We start from the raw sequence: 22,167 nt of genomic DNA on the forward strand, positions 1-22,167 counted from the left end.
GCATGCTATACCCATCAGGTTGATGCATGGCTCCTGATCTCTCCATCTACCTCTGTTCTTTTGACCATGAATTCCATGGCTGGCTACATTTTGATGGAGCTTTGGAGGCCAATGAGGCCAATCTCATCACCAGCCTTTTCTGCTGCCTACCTGCAGAGTTTGCAGACCAGCCTTTCTTGGCTGTCATTTGCATTTTGTCACCTGGATATGCATTCAGCCAATTGAATGGGTCTTGTGTACTTTAGATTCCAATGGAACTGTTTGTTCACTTGTGGTCCTTGTTGCATTATCCTGATATAAAATAAGAACATGTAATGTTTAAAAAAATTAGAGCATGTAAATCAAGCTCAAAACTTTGGTCAGTTTCTCAAGTCCAGTGATATCATTCCTTGATGGGTGAAATTATAGTGTGATATGTGGAAATTCATTCAGGAACTGCGTAATTTTTGTATCTTGTAACAAAAAGTCCCAATGACACTCCTAATTTTTTTTATAAAAATTTTAGTCCTGTATTATTGTAAGCTTAGTAAAACATATATGATGGTGTAGTATTTGCATTGCAAACGGAAATTGATTGTCAAATTAAGGCATACATACATATTTCTACAGTGACACATAAGGAATTGGAAATATACCATCTGACCTTTACTGGAGTGTCCTTTTTGGACCAACATGCCATCATCTTTGGCATGCTATTTCTGAATTTATAACGCTTTTGACTAAGATCTCTTTTCTGACTTCAAGTACATATATGCTAAAAACTAACTTATTGTTTTTTTTCACAAGCTTACAAACCAACTTAACTACCATAATGTACAAAATAAGAATTAGCTAGTCTGGCATTGTAGTGGTTTCAAATTTTTGTCGCCGGCTTATTTTAGATTTAGATTCAAGAATTAGCTGAAAGCATCTCCTAATTTGGAGCTGTAACTAACTACTTGAAAATATTATTGGAGTAATTAAAGATTAAATAATTAAGTTGTATCCAAAGCAACAACATAGCATGTACTAACCCCCTAAACATATAAAAAAAAGAGTTTTACTCTCATCCTTTCTTTTGTACCTCGAGGTACCAAATCGTTTCTCACCGTTGGATCTAGCTAAGTAAGATATGCACTGTTGGATCCAACGATCAGAAACGATTTGGTACCTCGAGATACAAAAGGAAAGACGGGAGTAAAACTCATAAAAAAAATGCCCCCGGATAAAACCACCCAAATTAAAAATTAGTCTTGGCCATGTACATCTGTTATGGATATAGAGGCCAGTTTTAATCCATTTTATAAAAAGAAAAGGATTAAAATTTAGACTCTTTTTTCAAGTTCACAGAAAGAAACAACTAATTTCACCAACCTTATTTATCAAATAAATCTCAGCTCAACAAGATATAATATGTACGCCGGTGTTCGTCTGACGATCACAAGTTGTGAAGCGGATTTGATCCGGTCGGCGAGAACCTCTTCTCGTCGTTGAAGAAGCCGCCGGTGCCGAACCGCCGTCGGGTGAAGGCGGTGCGGCGGCTCTGGTCCTTCCGCGGCCAGCTCAATTGCTGACCCGCGCCTTGCCCTCCAGGAGCCGACGAGGCGCCGTTGTTTGAACCGGGAGGGTTGATCTGCTGCTGCTGCTGCTGCTCCGGCGATGGGGCGACGGCAACGGCGACGGCGACGGCATTGCCGAGGAGCGAGGCTCCCCTCGGAGCAAGAGGGACGATCAGTGTCACCAGCACGGCAATCTTGATGCCGTTCATGGCACTGGTTGGCCTCTCCCTCTCTCTCTCTCTCACTCGGTGAAGATGTAGAAATGGAGCTTGCTGGCTTAGCTAGTCGTGGCCATGAAGCACGCTAGCTGCTTTGTCGTTGTCGTTTGGGGAGAGCTACTTAGGTAGGCCATTTTTAACGTAGCTTCGGCTTCGAGATCTTTGATACGTGGAGTCGGAGCTATACTCAACAACTTTTAGCTATGTAATTCGGACATGAATGACAGTTTTTTGGAGAATAAGGAAAAATATGAAATTAAATTAGAGATGATTTTGATCAGTTAAGACGAGAGAATAGGCGTAAAGAAATAGGTACTCCATCCTAAAATAAACCAATTTTTTACTTTTTGCCTATAATTTTTCAACCTTAAATTTAGAGTTGATTTGGGATTTTTTTTATGTAGTTTCTTTAGAATAGGCTTTTAAATAGTTAAAAATATGTATATAAAAGTTTTATTTATAAATTATTTTTCGTTTGTAAATATGTTCATTTTTCTTCAACAGTGAAAAGCTGACCTCGAGCATTATCAGCAGCTCATCCAAATTTGATCATCTATATTATCATTTAGATGATCATCTAAAATATATTCTCTATTCATATCAGTTATCACTTCAACAATACATTTATATTATATTTTCTATTTTATAACCACATTCTCTCGTATTATTCTTGCTCTCTCCTCTTATCTCTTGAGATTAATATTCAGATATGAATCGAGGATAGAGAAACTCCAAATATGGAGTTTCATGTTCTATTTTTAGATTATAAGATAAATTATCCGCTGAAGCAATTTTTTTCGTTCACATATTTTAGTTCTAGAACGGAGAATGAGATAAAATATTATTCTCATCAACTAAATCCTCAAGTGTAGCTCATAATCTTTAGCTCCTCAAACAAAGTGCGTGGGTTAAGGATAGCCGTTTGTTTTTGTTTTGTTGGGCCAAACCAACAAGTGAAGGGGCATATTTGGGGGAGATTTTTCTAGCTGTAGCTTTTCTCAGAAACTGCTTCTGTCAGAAGTTGCTTCAAATGGTCCACGGCTTCTGAGAATCTATAGTTATAGATTCTGAAAAATAAACTAAGAATCCAGAATCTGAAGAAGCTGGGTTTACGAGCTTTTCCAGATTCTCAAAAACTAGTTAATAAGGAGCTGTTTCTAAAGCTCTCTCAAACAGGACTAAGTAGCTGCTGCTGCTGACAAAAAAAAAAGGCCTCCTCATTCCTGAATGAATGAGTGATGCAATGCAGCTGCAGCTGCAGCTGCAGTAGCTCTGAACGATTGGACGTGTGATGACTCATGAATGGTGGTCGATCCATCCCTTCCTCTCAATTTTTACCGGAACCAATTGACCGAGTCGATAGCGCCAATTAACTAGCCCTCTATCCTGCGGACGTTCGCAGGGAAGCGATCCAACGGATAGACGACCCAGCGGGCCCACCCTCCATAGTCCATTTGATATTTAAGGCTTCCCTAATCTGGAACTCGAGATGCCATGTATTGTCGTACAAGGAGATATTTTAAGATATTAAAAATTTTAGTATAAAATCATATTATACTACCTCCGTTCTATAGTAATCTTATTTTTTATTTTTCCGTATCCAACATTTGACCATTCGTCTTATTTGAATTTTTTTATGATTAATATTTTTATTATTACTAGATAATAAAATATGAATAATGCTTTATACATGACTAAGTTTTTTAAGTTTTTGCACAATTTTTTTAAATAAGATAAATGGTTAAACATTGGACACGGAAAAACAAAAAATAAAATTATTATGCGACGAAGTTAGTATGATTTTGTACGGGAAACAATTTGATTCCTCTAATTTTCTCGTGAAGATCCTCCAAACAGAAGAGGCCGTTAGGACTCGAAAGAATCAAGATATATACAGAGAAGAGGCACTTGCGTCTTGCATGGTAGCTATAAACAGTGCATATGAACAGCAAAAGTGATTGTACTGAAGAAAAACTTAGCTAGTGAGTAGTGACCAATGCATTGTTGGCTTGCTGCATGAGAGTGTGTGCCGGCCAAATCCCGAGCACCCTTAGCTTGCATTGGCAACAGAAGAAGCTAGATAACTGCACCCATGAAGTGTTCCATCCATCAGCAGCATCTGCCAAACTTCCTCTCATCTCATGCATGCCATCTCATGCATTCAGCATTTCAGCTTCATCAGTCTCTCTCTCTCTCTCTCTCTCGGCAACAGAAGCTGAACACTGCAGCTTCAGTGTTCAGCTGCAGTGCCTTGGAGCTGATTCATGGCTGCATGCTGATGCTGCCCTGAACTGGAAAACTGGAGGCTAGCTACTGACGGCCATTTGCCATCGCAGAAATTCCAGTTGTTACAAAGTCTGCATGTACAGCATCTATCGCTGTTCGCTGCAAACTCTGCAAACTTTGCGCACATGCGGTTTGAAGGTGAAGCTACAAAGCCGAAATGCATCCTCCTTGTCTCGTTGCTAGCTCTGAATTTTCTGATGCATCGTCACATTCAGAGTGCATGTGTGTAGGGTGTACCTTTGCTTCAGTGGTGAGGAGAGAACGTTGTTGATTTGCTCTGCATCCATGCATGCTGCTTGTGATGCATCAGGACTTCAGGACAGTATTCTTGCAGGCTAGTAAGCAGGGACAGAGTTAAGAGTCTGAAGCTCTGAAGGAACCAACTTGGTAAGGCTAGGCTTAGCAAGTTTGTGTGGCTTTGTGCATGCAGATACATGTGTTGGGGGTGGGGGGATTCGGATGACCTGGCATGGTTAAGCAATGACAGGCTAGCATAGTAAAAACGCAGGGAGAAATGGACAGAATAGCACAGTAAAAACACAGTAGCAAATCACTGTAGGTAAAAAGTAATATATTTATTGTTTCGTATTTTAACATATTACTGTAGCAGGTGAATCTATAGCCGTCCATCTCGAAACGGACGGATGGAATTCTTCCAATATCACCGTGTTGTTCATTCTCAGCCATTAGCATGGAATGACAGAGGATCCGATTCGGGAGGGGGGGGGGGTGTTGAACATTTTGTGCCAAACTTCTTATCATGATATTTAATTGCTGGTTGTCACCTCTGGCAAAAGATTCATCTAAGTCTCCATGTCCTCTTATCAGAGATAACCTATTTTTGCATTAAAAATTATGGGTTAAATTTTGCAATATACTATCTCTGTCCGAAAACATAAGCATTTCTAAGTTTTCATTTTATACTATAATATAAGTATTGTTACACTGATTTCTATGATTTTAATCACTCCAATAATTTCAGAGCCAATTAGATGCTTAGAAAGAGAATCTAATTAGTGTAAAATTTAAAAATTGACCACTGAATTGACTAAAAGAAAATATTTTAATAGCTCCTTGGTCTATACTAAACAGTCTAGAAATGCTCGTATATTTTGGAATGGATGTAGTATTTTTATAGTATGCTATTGTGTTAGCATATTTCTTGGATACATTTGAACTCGTACAAAACCTTCAGCACCAAATCTTTTACTTACAAACTGACCTAAACATAAAACTTACCAAGCCAAATTTTATTTCTGAAAAAAAAAGCCAAACTTATCTACTAAAAATTCAGGACAAATAAACAAAGTTTCTAGCAGAAGAGAATATCTTAGTAATTTAGCAACTACTATCTCCGTTTTATATTGTAAGTCTTTTTAACTTTGTCTAAATTCATTGATTGATAAATGTATATACTTTATATATGTGTCTAGATTTATTAGCATCTATATAAATCTAGGTAATGCTAGAAAGACTTACATTGCGGAACGGGTGGAGTAGATGAAAAACAAGGGAGGGAGAAATGCAGTCACAGATGCAAATTACAGCCTAGATAAATTATCCTTCCTTTTGTCATTATTAAGCACTACCAGTATTATAGTCAAGTTCTAAGCAGATACTAGAGTCACCCAGATATTGGGGCACACATAGAGTAACCTATTTTAGAGAGGTCATCATCTAAAATAATTAAGATGCATGACATGACACTCTGGTTAAAAAGCCGAGTTAATGTCTGAAACATCCGTTTCTTCCTCAGTTATTCTTCATCTCCTATGTTTGGAGTTCTGAACATTGTTGTATGTAAGCATGGCAAACTGACCATACAATCACCTTGGCCCTGAGAGCTCAACAGCTTCCAGCTGAATTGAATCGTACTCATCTGGGCCAAAATTCACAGGGGGAGACAACATGAACTCCGGTGTGCTTGGCTTCGATCTGTTGACGTTTTTCAGAGCCTCCCATTTCTCTGCAGCCGATCCATCACTCTCTTCCAGCATCCTGACAATTTCAGACATGCTTGGACGATGATCTGGGCTGTACACTGTGCAGAGCAAAGCTATCTGAACCATCTCCTCCAACTCAGCAATGGCATAGCTATCTCTTAGTCTGCTGTCCACAAAAGAGCTTAGCTTGTTCTCTTCAAGAAGCTCCTTTGCCTGCAATAAGATGCATGTGATTAGTAACAGTTGATGGCAATTAAAATATAAAAATAAGCGAAGAAGTGGTGTTTATTAGGAGGCTTGAAGTGCATTTGCTCAAATAAGAGATCTTTTACAGTGGAGCTGCTTGTTTCTTATTTCAGTTAAATGTTTGCATTGTTGTTCAGATAGTAAAGAGATAGTATTTCTTGGTATATATCTTAACTCTTGAAATTCTTATGGCATGACAATCCATGAAACGTTAATCTTAGTTTTCTTACATGGATAATTCTTCTATGACAGTCCAAGACGATATTTTCAGAAATGTTTTCTTTTCATATTTCGGTTTACTGATACGGTGCATACTCTTATGTACTATTTGTTTGCTATTCTGCCGGCATGGGCACAATCAATTATGTAAAATATTAGCAGTTAAGTAATATAGCACCAACAGTGACGCTGATAGTTGAATAATTACTAAAAAAAAGTCTTTAACTTCTTTCAGTGGACAAATTATTTATAGAGGAAATGAAGTATTCTTGCAATATATTAGCATTTAACAACGGACCTTATAGATTTCTGAACCTTGCTGATGAGAATAAACTAAATGAAAAGGTTTTTTTACTATTCTTAAAAAGTATCCCAATGTACCAAAAATTTTAAAATTTGTTCTAGTCCAACAAAAAGTACCTTGAGGTACTGATACCTCACGGTAATAAATCGCTTCCCACTATTGGATCTTTAAGCAGGATAAGCATGGTTAGATCCAACGATCAAAAACGATTTGGTACCGTGAAGTACTGGTATCTCGAGATACTTTTTGTTGGACTAGAGCAAATTTTAAAAATTTTAGTGCAAAATTTTGGTATCTACATCAAGACACTAAACTTTTACCCAGAAAAATATGATACCCCAAGATACTTTTTCAAGAATAATAAAAAAACTCAGATGAAAAACATTACACATTTCAAATGCAAAGTATAGTAAGCTAAACTTGTATAAGAAAAAGACAGGAGTAGCTAGTAATTTACCCAATCAAGGATTCCACCCTCCTGATACTCATCCTCATGAAGCTCCATCGTTTTCCGGCCTGTGATTAGCTCGATCAGCAAGAACCCAAAGCCATAAACATCAGTCTTCTCCGACGTTTGGCCGGTCATCAGATACTCCGGAGGAATGCGGCCAAGTGTCCCTCTCACTGCCGTCACAGCGTGAGACTCCCCATGATCCAAGAGCTTTGCCAGCCCAAAGTCTGCCACGACTGCTTCCAGACACTCGTCGAGGAGAACATTGGAGGCTTTTATGTCGCGATGGATTATTTTCGGGTCGCATTGTTCGTGCAGATAGACCAATCCTCGCGCGGTGCCAAGCGCGATCCTCCTCCTCCTTGACCAGTCTAGGGTAGGATCACCACATATATATTCTGATCAAAGTGAGGAAAGATGGTTAGCCCAGTTGATCACTTTGCTCTAAAAAATGTGGAAATGCTTAGCTCAGAGAACATTGTTGTGTGGCAATGAATGAAGAGTTTACACACTGTTTTCACCAGTTAATGCCATATTGACCCAGTTTCATGTCAGCACAAATATATGTATTGGAAACCATAGGAACAAAGAAAGAAACAAAAACAAACAGAATAACTGAAAATAAACATGAATAACTAATAGATTGTTATCATTTGGAGGAGGACAACAATAATGACCATATAATATGATCATCTTAGATATGGCAGATAAGTTAAGGTACATTATCATGTTCCATCTTTGATTGTCTTTTTAGAGAATCCCATTTTTGACTGTTTTTGTTAAGATAATTCCATGTTTGATTGGTGGACCATCAATACAGAGATATCAAAATTTTATTTTCATTTTGACAAATCAAGGCAATCTCAAGCCCATGTAAAATTTAACTTTCATAGATGGAGAAGGTGAACTACTGTTTCATAATGAAAACTCACATATTGCTCATGTTTTTTTAAAAAAATGTATTACTGCCCTTTCTAACTGCTATGCTAATATTACACCCCTTAGGAAACATAGGATTCCTGACATGCCCCACATTTGTCAGTGTGCATCATGTATGAATAACAACAAAGATAATAATACTACATCCAAGCATGGGAATAACCTTGTAATTTAGAAGAAACAGTTCCATTTGAAATGAAAGGGTATATGAGGAGCCTCTCACTGTCTGTAACACAAAACCCAATAAGACGAAGAAGATTCCGATGAACAATCAGGCTTATCACCTCAACTTCTGTGTGGAACTGATTATCGCCACAAACAGAACCGCAATCCTTCATCCTCTTGACAGCGACAATTGTGCCGTCACGCAGGCGACCCTTGTACACTACTCCAAATCCTCCCTGCCCCAAAATGTTGTTTCTGTCGAAGTTGTTGGTGGCTTCTTGGATCTCCTTGATCGTGAACTGCTTCAGATGGCCTAGGCGTATTTGCAGTCCTGGATAAATATGATCAGACATTGTAATCAGTATTCAGGTATCAGAGTGCTGCTCTGCATAGTAACTAATCATAACAACTGTATCATCATGCTAATTGAAGAAACAGGAAAAAAATGCCTCAAGTGCAGGGAAAGATGGTACTTGGCTGGAGCCCAAATGCTGTATCATGCTTTCAAATTGTTGATGTTTTAATCCCAAGAAAATAATGGGGAAACAAGATATAAACATATAAGAAAGGCAATGATGCACTGCATGAATAGCAGCAACACAAAAAAATATGATTAGTTATGGGAAATGTTAATGTAGCCTGACCCCTCTGCACCATTAGGATTTTCTTTCAGCATTGAATTGAATTGAATTGATTCTATATGTCTACTTATTTTATATCATTAGCTAACCATGTACCAAATGGTAGCAAAGCTAGATCAATGGACAAAGTGAAAGAGATTTACAATCAATGGACAAAGGGACAGAAATCTACACAAAAATATTAACAGTAAACTTTTCAAAACAGTGCACATGATAGAGAATATCTAAAAGAAGCTGCAGAAAATATTATAAATATACATTTAATAAGTCAAACATCTATATGTTCTATTGCAATCAAGGTTCTCCAGCTCTTGATCCCTCTCCAACCTATACTTTTCATCACATAAAAAAAAGAATCAATGTCATGGCCAGTCCAATCCCACACTCGACTCTATTCATCCCAAAAACAATTGGCACCACATACGAGCTCCTCAACCTACCTATCTCATCTTCAACACCATAATTAGCTCCTCGCCCCCATGCCCCCCACCCTAGGGCAGTGGCGGAGATCAAACTGAAAAAAGGCATGATGACCAATACTGCATTACCGCAGCAACACAAAACGATGAACACCCCTCTAGTATGCCACGTGCCCTAGCATCCACCGCTGGACGCTCAACAGCAACAGCCTGTGCGACCTCACCATGTACCGCTAACTACTCCTTGGCTTCACGCTGCTAGCTGCCACGCGGGCTTCCAATCTTTGTTGCTTAGTCTCGGCTATGGCAACGGTAGGATTTGATACCTGATTTGGCTGCTTTATCCCACCAGCCATGGTCCACATCTTAGTGTCATAGTACACATATTGAAAAGGCCCATGGCCCATGAGCACACGTGCGTCGTCTCCTCACATGAGCACAAGGCGCACCTATGGAGTTGACCGACAGAATGCATGGACGAGGAATTGGTACCCATTACCAAATCAAGACCATGCTGTGAAGGGTTCTTTGTTCTGCCCTAGGGGCTATATGGGCCAAGCCAATGCTTGATGAGATGAGCGTGGGTTCCAACTTGCATTATAGCCCATATAGCCTAAGGCTTGGTTCCGTACTTACACATATCTCATGCTCTATCCCTTCCCTATCATTTGCTATTTTTTTCGCTGAAGACCATCAATGGTCGGGTTTAACATAGTCAATACCTTCACGCGTAAAAGGCACCAATATCACATGTTATTGCACCCCATGCAGTCCCTAAGGATCCAAGTTGGGGTAACCACTAACCAGAACACCCTAAAGAGCCTTTGCTATGACATGAAAGATTATACAAGTCTAGTTAAGTCGGTCTATATTTGTAGCGTAATAACCATCATCATACAATTCTATTGAACCTACCTCTACTAGGCATGTTGATCAATGACCGGTCCCTTTACCTTACAGAATCATGGATAACCATTAACCACGGTTGTGTTGAATCATCATTGCAGAGGGGTCTACTATATTTTCCTCATTTAATCTATCCCATTAAGGTTTAGTAACAAAAGTTTCCAATTATAAAAAGAAGAGAATAAAATACATCATCATGGACCATACTGTAATTGTTGTTGATAAAATTAGAAAAGTATCGTAAAAATACACAAATTGAAAAATATCATCATGTGTGAGAATGGTACACGTGATTGTATCTATTTGTCAATAACATATATGATGGTATTGTCCACCTCCATGATTTTTGCAATGGTATGGTGCATCTACGGGATGATGCTAAGGCATCACTTGAGCAAGTCTAGTGCTTATTTTAATCTCAGGAAGGTAGTTTGTGAGACGGCTTTTATTGTATATATCTTGGTGTTTTACATACACAGTCGTAGTTTTGATCCCAAATCAGTATTTTTTTTCCTTGTAGTTACTATCACTCTCTTACAAACATGCCTTACATATGGAAATATGTGACTCGAGCATCTTGATACTTGATAATATGAAATATATGTAGGTCAGCAAACTGATCAAGGTCAAAAAAAAAAAGAGAAAAACCTATGTAGCTACCCAGGCTTGCTAACACGCAACAAGAGGGCCCCCATTATGGCACTAGTGCCTTATGGTGCCTGTGGCCAACTGTTTAGAGGGTTTCATACCCAAGTCAAGAAACGCCACCAATATGTTAACCAAGGTATATAGTTAGAAAAATACAATTAACTATGTTGATACAACATTTTTTTGGCCTGCTCTAAAGAACTTATTTACAGAAGTTAATGCACCAGACTTGTAACAAAACAGACATGTAGAACCTCAAGAGAACTACCACTCGAGTGGACTTAATGCGAACTTACCTCCAATATCACAACTCAAACCTCCACCGACAAATAGTAAAAACATAAAAACATTTTTATGTTTATAAAAGTACCCAAAATGACCAGCAATCTTTAAAAAAAACAAACAATCAAGGAGATCCCAAGGTTAAAATTAACCATGAGCCTCATCCAAAATGTATGACATGAATCTGTCACCCCCTTTGCAGGTGGATACTGTAAAAAAGCTCCCAAGCATATACAGCACTTGAGATGTCATTACCATCTAAATCTGCAAAGATCTGGTGCCTCGAACGCCACTGCCAAACAACGGCGATGATTCCAGCAATGAGGAATGCTATTAGAAGAGCAGCTGCTATGTAAAGTGAAACAAGCCGAGCTGTTCCTGACAAGCCATTTTTGTTGTGAGCTGGGAAGTGAAGAAGAAATGACTGTAATTAGCACAAAAAGAGGAGAGCATGAATGCCTAAGCATCTTGTTTAATTCATATGGATTTTTTTAAAGAATGTTCATATGTAAGTAAATTTCCCAGAATTTGATCGCTGAACAATTTGTCTTACTGCTTGGGTGTTCTGTGATAACAACTGGCTCTTCTTTTGCAGAAGGGATATCAACCGGCTCTTGTACCACATAAGAGCAGCTTTGTCCCTCACGGCTCAAGTTATGTAGCAGAGGATTTCCAGCAAAGCTGATCAAGTATGGAGAGTGAACAGAAACAGAGAAAACAAGAAGGCAAATTAGAACCAGTAGTCCTTAAGAGGTACTCTCTATGTTTCATTTTATAAGACTTTCTGAGTTTGCTTAGATTCATTCATATATCAATGTATATATTTTGTATATATGTCTAGATTTATTATCACGCATATGAATAGGCAAGACCAGAAAGTCTTATAATATAGAACGGAGAGAATAATGTTTAGACATGATGCACCGTTGAGTTAGACCAAAGGACGAAACTGAAGTTTAAATCATCACTTACTATACATTCTTCACGATAAAATTGGGCACGGGGCCACTCAGGTTGTTATAGGAGAGATCCCTGAAATAGTTCAGAACAAAGCTCAATATCACAGTAAAAAAAGATTACAAGAACAAGATTGTTAGGAGAACAGTACAGGAGATAAACGCTCTGAGAAGTGGCTAGTGAATCAGGTATAGATCCAGATAAGTTGTTGTGGCTCAATCTCCTGGAGGAATTAATTAGAATAGCAGAAGAAAAATCAGATGATCCAATTCATGTTCAGAGTTGCCCAACACAATAACAATGCCTTGAAATTTCAATAATATTTTTTTGAACCTGATGAAATTTCAATTATCATAAAGACTAATCTTACACAAAGAAGATGTCCCTAGGGTGACCAAGTGTGCCTGGAATAGTGCCTGTAAACTGATTGAATGCCAGGTCCAGCCTCTGGAGCAGCTTCAACCTGCCTAGGGTTTCAGGAATAGGGCCAGAAATATCATTGTGTTGTAAAAGCCTGCACAACATTCAAACCAAATTCATCATTTTTTCAAATGGAATTAAAGTCCTCTTTTCATGATATCAGTTTATATGTAGTAATAGTGAAGGCCCATGTCAGGAATGCAGGATTTCCAAAAGAAATTCGTGCTTAGTGAGAATTGATGTTTACTATACTCCAAATTTCCCATGATCTAAACAAAGCCAGACCAATAGTATGAGGTTTATACAGGGTTTTACATTTCAGAATGCAAAAAAAAGGAAAAAAAATGGAAGGCAGCCTGAATTCTGGTATTTTGGGGGGGGGGGGGGGGGGGGGAATGCAGAATAGGCCCGAACAAAATGTTCAGAGAAATTTCAAAATATCACCAGATTTCCTAGAGAAATCCTCGCTTAGTGAGAATTGATGTTTACTATCCTCAAAATCTCCCATGATCTAAACAAAGCCATACCAACAGTATGAGTACCAATATAAGGTTTGTACAGGATTTTACATTTCAGAATGCAAAAAGAAAAAAAAAACGGAAGGCAGCCTGAATTCTGATATTTAGGGGAAAAAAAGCAGAAAAGGTCTGAACAAAATGTTCAGAGAAATTTCAAAGTATCAACAGATTTCTGAAAGAAATCCTCCCTTAGTGAGAATTGATGTTTACTATCCTCCAAATTTACCATGATCTAGACAAAGCCAGACCAATAGTATGAGTACCAATCTAAGGTTTATACAGGATTTTACATTTCAGAATGCAAAAAAAAAATAGCCGGAAGGCAGCCGGAATTCTGATATTTAGGGGGGAAATGCAGAAAAGGTCTGAACAAAATGTTCAGAGAAACTTCAAAATATGAACATTTTTTTTCTTAATTCAAACAACATTTCGCCAAATCCAAAAAAAAATCTGAACTTTTTGATCATCAGTAAATAAAAAAAATTTGGAAATCTGAACCAAAATTAAACCAGGTTCAAGTCATGCGAGAAGTTTGGAACTGGAATTTTTCACATGAAAAGGTTCGATCGATTCCTCCAGAATCCCCATTCTCTTTCGAAGCAATGGATCATAAACATGCTTGAAATTCACAGGACAGATCTCTACAAAGAGAGATTCTTAATCAGGCTTACAGAAATTGCAGCCGCCGTAGCTTCCCGATCGCCGGTGACAGTGCGCCGGACAAGTTCTGGTGCACCATCTCGCTGCAGCAAAAAAAAATCAAGCAGAAAGATTCAGAGATCTGCCATGGCAGGAAGCAAGCGCATGGCGCAGGGAGGGTGATGGACAGCCAGCACGTACAGCCCGTTGACATGGCCGTCGTCGGAGCAGAACACCAGACTCCAGTGGCACGGCCCGCCGGCGCCGCCGGAGCTGGCCTTCCAGTCGCCGAGAACGTTGCTCTTGTCATGCAGCGCCGCCTTGATGGCCACCAGCGCCTCCGCTGCGAGCACACGCCATGGACGGCCAGCCAAATGCAGCAGGAAAACCGGTGAGTTTAGTAACTGAATTTTCCGTTGCAACGCCAAGATTGGAAGAACTTATCCTCATCATCGTCATGGTGTGAGCAGAAGAACTCAAGAAAAAAGATGGAAACGAAGAAGCAAAGATCAAGAGAATTCCCAGCACCTTCGCCGGCGGGGGAAAGAGCCTCGGGCGAGACGTCGACGGAGGACGAAGCGGCCACCACCACCACGAGACTCAGCGCCAGCGCGAGCACGGCGAGCAACGAAGCAGCAGCAGCTCCTCTCCGCTCGTCGTCCATGGCGACCGCCGCGCGGCGTGCGCCTTTCGCCGTCGCTCGTCGGTGGTGACTCGGTGCCGCCGTCGTCGTCGTCGTCGTGGTCGACCGCGCCGAGCGAGCGATCGAGCGAGCTACTACTGCCCAAAGCGAACCGCCCGCGCGGAGTAGACACTAGACAGGGACGCCCGCTCACCACCAGCCCGCTGCTACACGACACGACATGAAACGGAAGCCAGCAGCCCGCAGTGACGACGGCGAGGGCGCGCGCGCGAGCGAGCGCGAGGCGGTGGCAGCAACCAGCAAGGCGATCGCCACTTGTCGCGCCGCTCGGCTGTCCGCTAGCGCCGCGCGCGCCGGCCGCGTCGGTTACCGGTGCCCGGCGGTGGTGGTGGCGGTGGCCGTGGCCGGGACGAGGCTCGCGTGAGGCTTAGCTTGTGGCTGCGCCTGACGCCATCGCCGGCTGCTGCATGGATGGATGCGTGCGTGCATGCGTGACGTACGCAGCCTTGGCTTCTCTTCTGACTTTAGAGTTCTAGTAAAAAAAAAAGATAGAGAGAGAGGAGGAGGAAGAGGCAAATTTGGCAGATTTTTGCTGCTGAAATCTTGTAATTTACTGCTGCATTGATCAGTTACAAGCTAATGATGATGTGTGTTTGCTTGTTCTTTTTGTAATGGTGTTGTATGTTGTAACTGTTGTGGTGAGCCATGAAAATGTGGGTGAATTGAACTGAAACTTTTGGGAAAAAGTTTGGGCCAGAACATTCAGTCTATTGCAGCAAATCTGATTTTGATGCAAGTGTAAGGGTGTTGTTTTAGGTGTGTTGAGTGATTCGGTCACGAGGAGATAACATATTTTCTAACATAAAATTTAATACCTTTGAAATACCTTAATTTTTTTCCTGGACAAAAACACTTATGTCTCCCTAGCATAAAACCACAAATAATCATGGCCTTCCTCAAGCATGAAAGATTAAAAAACTATATATACCAAGATCAAAGGTGGAGATTTTCATTCACTTAAGTATGTAACATCACTTACATTGTCTGGTGCAATTAAGAGACTTCTAAAAAATTACTATGTACAAAAAACATAAATAAGTGCCAGCTAGGCATTTATATAGTACTTCTCTCTACCTCTCACTCTTATGAATCTTTGAAACACACGATTACAAAATCAGAGGGATAGGAAAAGTCCATAATTTTTATAAGAATATGATACAAGTATAAAACACATAAATATGAACGGTCGTTTGAATAGACCATATAAATTGGACGAGAGATATAGACTTAAAAAGAAATGTTTTCAAGAGGTTGGAGTTCTTGCTAACTTTTCTCAAAAATCTAGTTGTACGGTATTGTCCATTTTATAGGAATTTCAAATGAAATGATAGGATTCAATTCTTTGTTTTAAAAGCATTTTTAGGAATTTTTCCTATAGGACTAAAATCCACCAAAATTTATGCGTTTCCCAGAAATCAATAGAGGGCTAGTGAAGAGAACTCATTCTCTCCTTCCTCGGTCATTCATGTTAGCAAAACGAATGCATCTTATACTTGAAAAACCAACGTCTCATTACTGCTGTACATGCTACAAGGGATGTTTTATGCTTGCTCTAGATCAAAAGCTACAAAGGATGTAGTTCCATTTTGACAAAATTTACTCCAAGATAAATGTAGACTTTTTTGGTTAGAGTATTTAACAAAGGGTCAATGCTCCCTCCCCGTTCTAAAATAAATCAATTCGTAGAGTTTGAACTTTGTCACAAAATAAAGCGATTTATTATCTTCTTGCCTACCATCAGCCTGCAAATCGAGAAATTCTCCTTTTGATATCCTTCACCTACCCATATATTAATAAGATGTATTTTGATCTTTTGCACATCTCCTTAACTACTCATTGTTATTATAGGAGATGTTTTTCATGTGACGGAGGGAGTATCAATTACGGGTCAATATAATGAATCCGCCACTTACTGAAGGATAAAAGACAAAAAAAAAGGCACTATTTGCGGGAAAAGCAAAAACACTTGAAAAAAAAAAGGCGCACATTTGTGTATTGGTTCATACCGCCCTTCGATCTTTTCGAAAACATGTGTTCAAACGGTTTAATTATGGATTTTATGGTTTCAAATGGTTCAGGGGTTAATCCATAGTTCATTCTTAAGGCTGAAGGCATCAAACTCGGAAAATCAATAATAAACAGATATAAGATGTGCTGTTTTGAACGATTTGAGTTAGCCCGTTTGAAATCTTTTGACAACTTTCGTCATTTTGCGATAGAAATGATGGCTAATTAAATAAACTGCTCAGTTTCTCTGAACATTGTCCATGTTTTGACCTGAGCATAATCTGCCAGGCTTGAGACAGATTAGAGGCCAGCCTGGTTGAATTTCTGACTACAAAAAGACAGCCAATTTTACTAAGTCCTAACTGACACTCCAGATATTAACAAAAATTTCCAAACTACTGCTTTGACCAGTAAATCCCAGTGCAATAGATTTATGGAACTAGAACATTACAAAAGCATTTTTCCAGATAATACAAGAGTTCCATGCAGCTTACACTCAAAAGCTCTATATAGTTCTATAATGTACATTCAAAAGTTAGATGATACACAAGTCCCTCATATACCTCAATTTACAGTAGTGTAGTTTTTCTTTCTTTTTTTCTTTTTGGGGGTGTAAATTATCTCAACATTCGCTGAACCATGTTATGTCTGTCTGGTACTCTGATCTTGAGCTTTGGTGTAGGTGTGTACCTTCACAATTCACAGCTATCTTAACCAAAATTTGCATTAGCAGAAGTTTCCACTGGAGAAGAGGGCACTCTAGCCACATCACTACTCACCACTACTCATGTAATCATGTTCATGTATTGTGATACTGCTTACTGGCAACACCATCTTATTCAAACTCATTCTCATACTCAATCACATTTAGAGGAGAACGTCATCATTGTCATCTCCAAGGATTGACAGAGAGAATGGTGCAATTGCAACATTGAATGTAGAGGACCCAGCTTTGTCAATGTGCTTCATCTCAAAATCACCCTCCTAAAATCCAAAGAAGAATTCAGGTAAGTTTGCTTTGTAGACATACGACATGCAAACAAACCCAAATAATCCATAAATTGTAGGATTTAACTAGTTTATTTATTGAACGACATTATTTTCTTCTCAGTTTAAATGGAAACAGCTGATTCAACTACGGTGAGTATTGGGCACAAATTGACACCAACTATATGCATTCAAGAGATATTAGAACCATAAGAATCTCTTGCACAGTTGGAATCTAAAAATTACTCTTGAAAATAACCTATTTGCAAATGTGACAGCATATGTTGTGGAAGATTTCAAAGAAAAGGAAATCATGTGATGTTACCATTCTCCCATTTGGAGTGTTTAATGGGCATGCAGATGAGTACTCAAAGCCAGTCCTTGGAAATATGACAGGTTGCTCTCCCACAACGCCCACACCCCTGGCATGGCAATGGAGTGAATCTTTATTAGCATTTACATATGGTTATTTCAGTAGGGTGAGAGAGTACAATAGAGACAAACCAAATATTCTCTGTCCTTCCATTTGCATCAGTAACAATCCAATGTCTTCTGAGAAGCTGAACAGGGCGTTGAGAATTATTTGTGATTCTGATTCTGTAGGCAAAGAAGAACTGGCCCTTCAAAGGCTGGCTCCGGCTTTCAATATAAACACTCCTGACTTGAACTCTAACCCCCTAAAATTTGACATTAAAAAAATTAGGAAATCTAGCGAAGCTCCATGAAGAATATGAGGAAATACTTGATCTACATTAACTAAAGATTTATTACAGAACGTTCACTGAGATTTCATTGAAAAGAGCAATGAGAAGCTTAAACATGTGAAGACACCAGGTGGTGCCCAAGGGCCAATGCCAGGCACACAATTATGAGCAACTCAGAAATAGATTATTGATGACCTTAACCTATTAGTGTCTTATTTTCCATATCCTGCCTATAAACACTAAGATTATTGGTGACCTTCACCTACTGCTATTTTTTTAGGTCACTTGAGACCACTTTCCCTGTTGAATTCTTGTTAGTGTAAGCTGGGGGCTTTAAACACTAAGATACCGCCATTGGCAATGATACTGTTTCATACCTAGAGTTTTCAAATAGTCAAACCATTTTCTTCAAAACCATAGTACTGTACGTACTGAAAAAAATGCTATAGTTGTAGGAAACTAGCAATAACATAACTAAAACATTGGACTGTATGTAAGATACCAGAGTAGTAGCATCACTAGAACATTTTAGAAGAGAGTGTGGAGCCAAAATCTTCAGTTCATCTCTGTACTTAGCAGCATCCTGGAAAGCATGAAAACAGAGAAAAATAATAAACATGGTAGAGTATTAAAATATGAAGAAAGTATGCCTTCTAGACTGTCAACCAGGGAGCATGAAAAATATCTACACGAATCCTTACTGGCATAACTATTAGTGTTAAGTGGGCCAAACTGAGCACTTATGTACTGATGAATTCAAAGTTTAGGCCATGAGAATGGAATGGTGAAAGCACAACTCCAGCTATAACAAGAGTGGAAAAGTCAACAGTGAACGAAGTACGCAGACATGTATATTGAGATGATGTCTTGACACTTGATTCTTCCTCCCATTTTCAATGTTATCATGGGAATATCAAACATGGAAAGAACATAATTAGCATACAACAAAATGTTTGTATCTGTGGTCGACAAAGGGACACATCAGGCACACTATAAGCTCTTTTGGCATGTCTAGCAGAAACACTGCAGCACCTAACTTTGGATGCACTTCTTTGGATTAATCGCCTATTCAGAAACATCATTACCAAGATGGATTGCAAATTTGCAATCACACAATCCAACTTGCTACTGCCTCATGGGGAAATCACAATTCATAACGGTTCTTGTATCGACATGTATAAACTGAAATGGATGAACAAATTTGGTACTAAAAAACTGCTGCTAAAAAGATGAGTGCGTCCTCCAAATACCTCGAACCTCTCCTCTTCGACTGCCTTCTTGAGCAATCGGCGGAGACGAAGCATTGGCTCTTCCTCCTCGAATGACTTGAGCGAGTCCCTCAGCCTCGCCGCCTCCTTGTAATCCTGCAACCAAATTCCAATTTTGCAACCCAGGTTTGGATGGATCGATGGCGACTTTGCTTCTTTTTGGGGGGAGAAAATGGATCGGTTTCGTCTCGGCACCTCGAACTGCGCGGCCACGGCGAGCTGCTGCTTGAGCATGGCGTACTTCTGGCTCCTCATCAGGAAAGACGCCGCCTTCTCCATCCGCGCGGCGTCCTCCACCTCCCTCTCCTCGCCGCCGCTCCCCGGCGAGTTCGAGTTCGCGTCGGGTGACGGCGACGAGGACGAGGAAGAGGACGACGCGGCCGCCAGCACCACCCGGCGCGGCGCGCGCGCGCTCCCCCGCAGCCACCTGGCGGTTCTTGGCCTCCGCCCCATCCACACCGCCGTCGCCGCCGGCGCCGGCGAGGTCAGCCCCGCGCACTGCATCCTCTCTCTCGCTCCCGCAGCCAAGAAACCGAACCGAATTGACTCCCGGGAAATCGAATCCAGCCTCAACCAAGCGCGGATTCTTGGAGGCGGGGGCGAGTGGGTGGCTGGCCAGGATTGGCTCCCTCCCTCTCCCCCTTCTTCCTTTCAAGGCTTCAAGCCCAGCGAGCGAGCGAGCAGCGGAGGCCTAAAAATGGACGCCGTTCTTGGCCCCCATTTCTGTGGATCCCTCCATCGCCGCCAAGAAACCGGAGGAAAAGGAAAAATCTTTGGGCTAATTCGTGCGGACTAGCGACTCGCGCGTCATTATTGGGGATCGGATAGAGACACGCAGCATGCTGGAATCGCACGAAAAGATCCAGTTTTTTTGGGTGTGGGCGCTGGGCGGCCACGACTGTAATGAACAGAGAAAATTGCATATTAGCTCAAACCTGTTTGGGTACATGGACCCTTCACTGACAGAAAATTGCATATTTAGCATTATTGACCTGTGGTTTTGCTGGAATAGAATGAGTTTTAATATAATATCATTATTAATACAGTGCTACCCGTTAAAATATTATTTACTTATTTTTGGATTTTGCTTGTTTATGGAGGTTGTCATTTTCTTTTTGACAAAATTGTCACTGGTTCCATTTCTAATCCCCCTATGAAGCTGCTCTCTGTATGTATTATTTTTTGTAAATTATTATAAAAAATAATTTCTAAATAAAAAATATATATATATGTATGGTTAACAATCTAAAGCTAGGACTAAAAATAAATTTTAGTAAAAAAACCCCAAAATTAACTCCAAATTTAAGATTAAAAATTTAAATTTTGGTTTATAAGCATAACCATAAATAATTTATGATGTGGCTGTAAATTTATTAAGTTTCTTACCGACGACAAATTAATTTTGCTCCTTTGCTATGGCAACCGGCCAAGTGGGCAAATATAGGGATTAATCACCTCGAGTTAACTGTTTTACATGGATTGATGCAAGACATTCTAAGTAGATAATTGCATTAACAAAGATAAGGCAGCATCCAAAGTTCCAAGCATTATGGTTAGAGATTTGCTTCCGTCCAATAAAAAGTATCTTATGGTATCAAATCGTTTCTAATCGTTGAATCTAATACTACACATCCTACTCAGTTGGATCCAATGGTGAAAAATAATTTGATACCTTAAGATACCGGTACCTCAAGATATTTTTCGTTATACCGGAGCAAATCTCTTATTGTTGTTGTTATTGCTGCTGCTGTCGCCGTTGAATTATAGTCGTATGACTCAAGAAACAAACTTATGTATCACATGTTTCCTGTGTCCTGTGTTTGTAGATAGGAACTAAAATCAACTGTTGAGAGTAACTCATACTCCTACGTCCTTTCAAACAAAAGATCATAATCCTTGATCAATTCCAACCATCTTCGCTGGCGGAGATTTAAATCCGGTTGTGTAAAGATATACTTTAAACTCTTATGATCCGTATATACTTCACACTTGTTACCGATCAAGTAGTGTCGCCAAATCTTTAGGGCATGCACCACAGCTGCTAGTTCCAAATCATGAGTCAGATAGTTACCCTCATGTGGTCTTAGCTGACAAGAGGCGTAAGCAACCACCTTTCCTTCTTGCATTAGCACACATCCCAGTCCTGATCTAGATGCGTCACAGTAAACCTGGAAGCCCTTCGTTTGATCCGGCAAAACCAACACGGGTGCCGAAACCAACCTTTGACGCAAACATAATGAAAAGCACAAAAATAAACCTAGGTTGAGCAATTCAGATCCTCTGCAGACGATCCACGCCCTACGTTGAGCATACATACTCAGACTTTATTATTACCAAAAGAATCTCTGATCTAACATTAACTATGAAAAATCAACCGTTGCTTATGATGGACGATGTAATTTTTAAAGCTTGCCCATCCAAGACTAAATTAGTTCTATTCTAATATGGAAGTTTAAAATTTGATTCTAATTTTTTTTCCAAAATTGGATTCTACTATCTCCATTCCAATAAAAACTATTTTTTTCTCTATGTTTATTTGTCCATAAAGGCTCCATATTGAAATCAATCAACGTATTAGAGTTGAGAAAATGAGAGACATATAAACTAAATTTTAACTTTACAAGAAATTACCCCTTCATCCTAAAATAAGTTACTATTTTAACCAATTTAAATAATTTAGTAATCAAATAATATGAAATCCACGCCTCTATTTTTTTTTATAGAAAGATAGATTAACATTACTCTTAAACGGGTGCAAT

The 22,167-nt window shown here is 39.7% G+C and overlaps 2 protein-coding genes across 2 annotated transcripts; both read right to left on the reverse strand.

The window, feature by feature from the left end:
• Positions 1–5,598: 5,598 nt before the first annotated feature.
• Positions 5,599–17,218, reverse strand: LOC102705348 (protein NSP-INTERACTING KINASE 3-like). Its single transcript, XM_040523908.1, has 12 exons — positions 17,140–17,218; positions 14,979–14,998; positions 13,941–14,077; positions 13,772–13,843; positions 12,533–12,676; positions 12,314–12,385; positions 12,178–12,237; positions 11,759–11,886; positions 11,461–11,607; positions 8,308–8,640; positions 7,212–7,603; positions 5,599–6,198 (listed from the first exon to the last, which is right to left on the reverse strand). Exons 1-12 carry the CDS (start codon positions 17,216–17,218, stop codon positions 5,869–5,871), a joined length of 1,914 nt encoding a protein of 637 aa, XP_040379842.1. The 3' UTR covers positions 5,599–5,868.
• Positions 16,852–20,199, reverse strand: LOC102706750. Its single transcript, XM_006654031.3, has 6 exons — positions 19,604–20,199; positions 19,391–19,504; positions 18,643–18,723; positions 17,941–18,113; positions 17,762–17,858; positions 16,852–17,433 (listed from the first exon to the last, which is right to left on the reverse strand). The coding sequence occupies exons 1-6, from the start codon at positions 19,910–19,912 to the stop codon at positions 17,317–17,319; spliced, it is 891 nt and encodes a 296-aa protein (XP_006654094.1). The 5' UTR covers positions 19,913–20,199; the 3' UTR covers positions 16,852–17,316.
• Positions 20,200–22,167: the final 1,968 nt, after the last annotated feature.

This window comes from Oryza brachyantha, chromosome 5 (assembly GCF_000231095.2).
Source record: "Oryza brachyantha chromosome 5, ObraRS2, whole genome shotgun sequence".
NCBI classification, from domain to species: Eukaryota; Viridiplantae; Streptophyta; class Magnoliopsida; order Poales; family Poaceae; genus Oryza; species Oryza brachyantha.

Bases quoted from the DNA above. Each gene is read 5' to 3' on its own strand.
- LOC102705348 (XM_040523908.1), bottom strand. From the start codon at position 17,218: ATGTGGCTAGAGTGCCCTCTTCTCCAGTGGAAACTTCTGCTAATGCAA. The intron at 13,844-13,940 runs GTACGTGCTGGC...TTTTTGCTGCAG, and splicing joins GACGGCCATGTCAACGGGCT to CGAGATGGTGCACCAGAACT. The intron at 12,386-12,532 runs GTAAGATTAGTC...TAATTCCTCCAG, and splicing joins CCTAGGGACATCTTCTTTGT to GAGATTGAGCCACAACAACT.
- LOC102706750 (XM_006654031.3), bottom strand. From the start codon at position 19,912: ATGCAGTGCGCGGGGCTGACCTCGCCGGCGCCGGCGGCGACGGCGGTG. The intron at 18,724-19,390 runs GTATTTGGAGGA...CATGCTTTCCAG, and splicing joins TCGAAGAGGAGAGGTTCGAG to GATGCTGCTAAGTACAGAGA. The intron at 17,434-17,761 runs GTAACATCACAT...TTTGGATTTTAG, and splicing joins ACACTCCAAATGGGAGAATG to GAGGGTGATTTTGAGATGAA.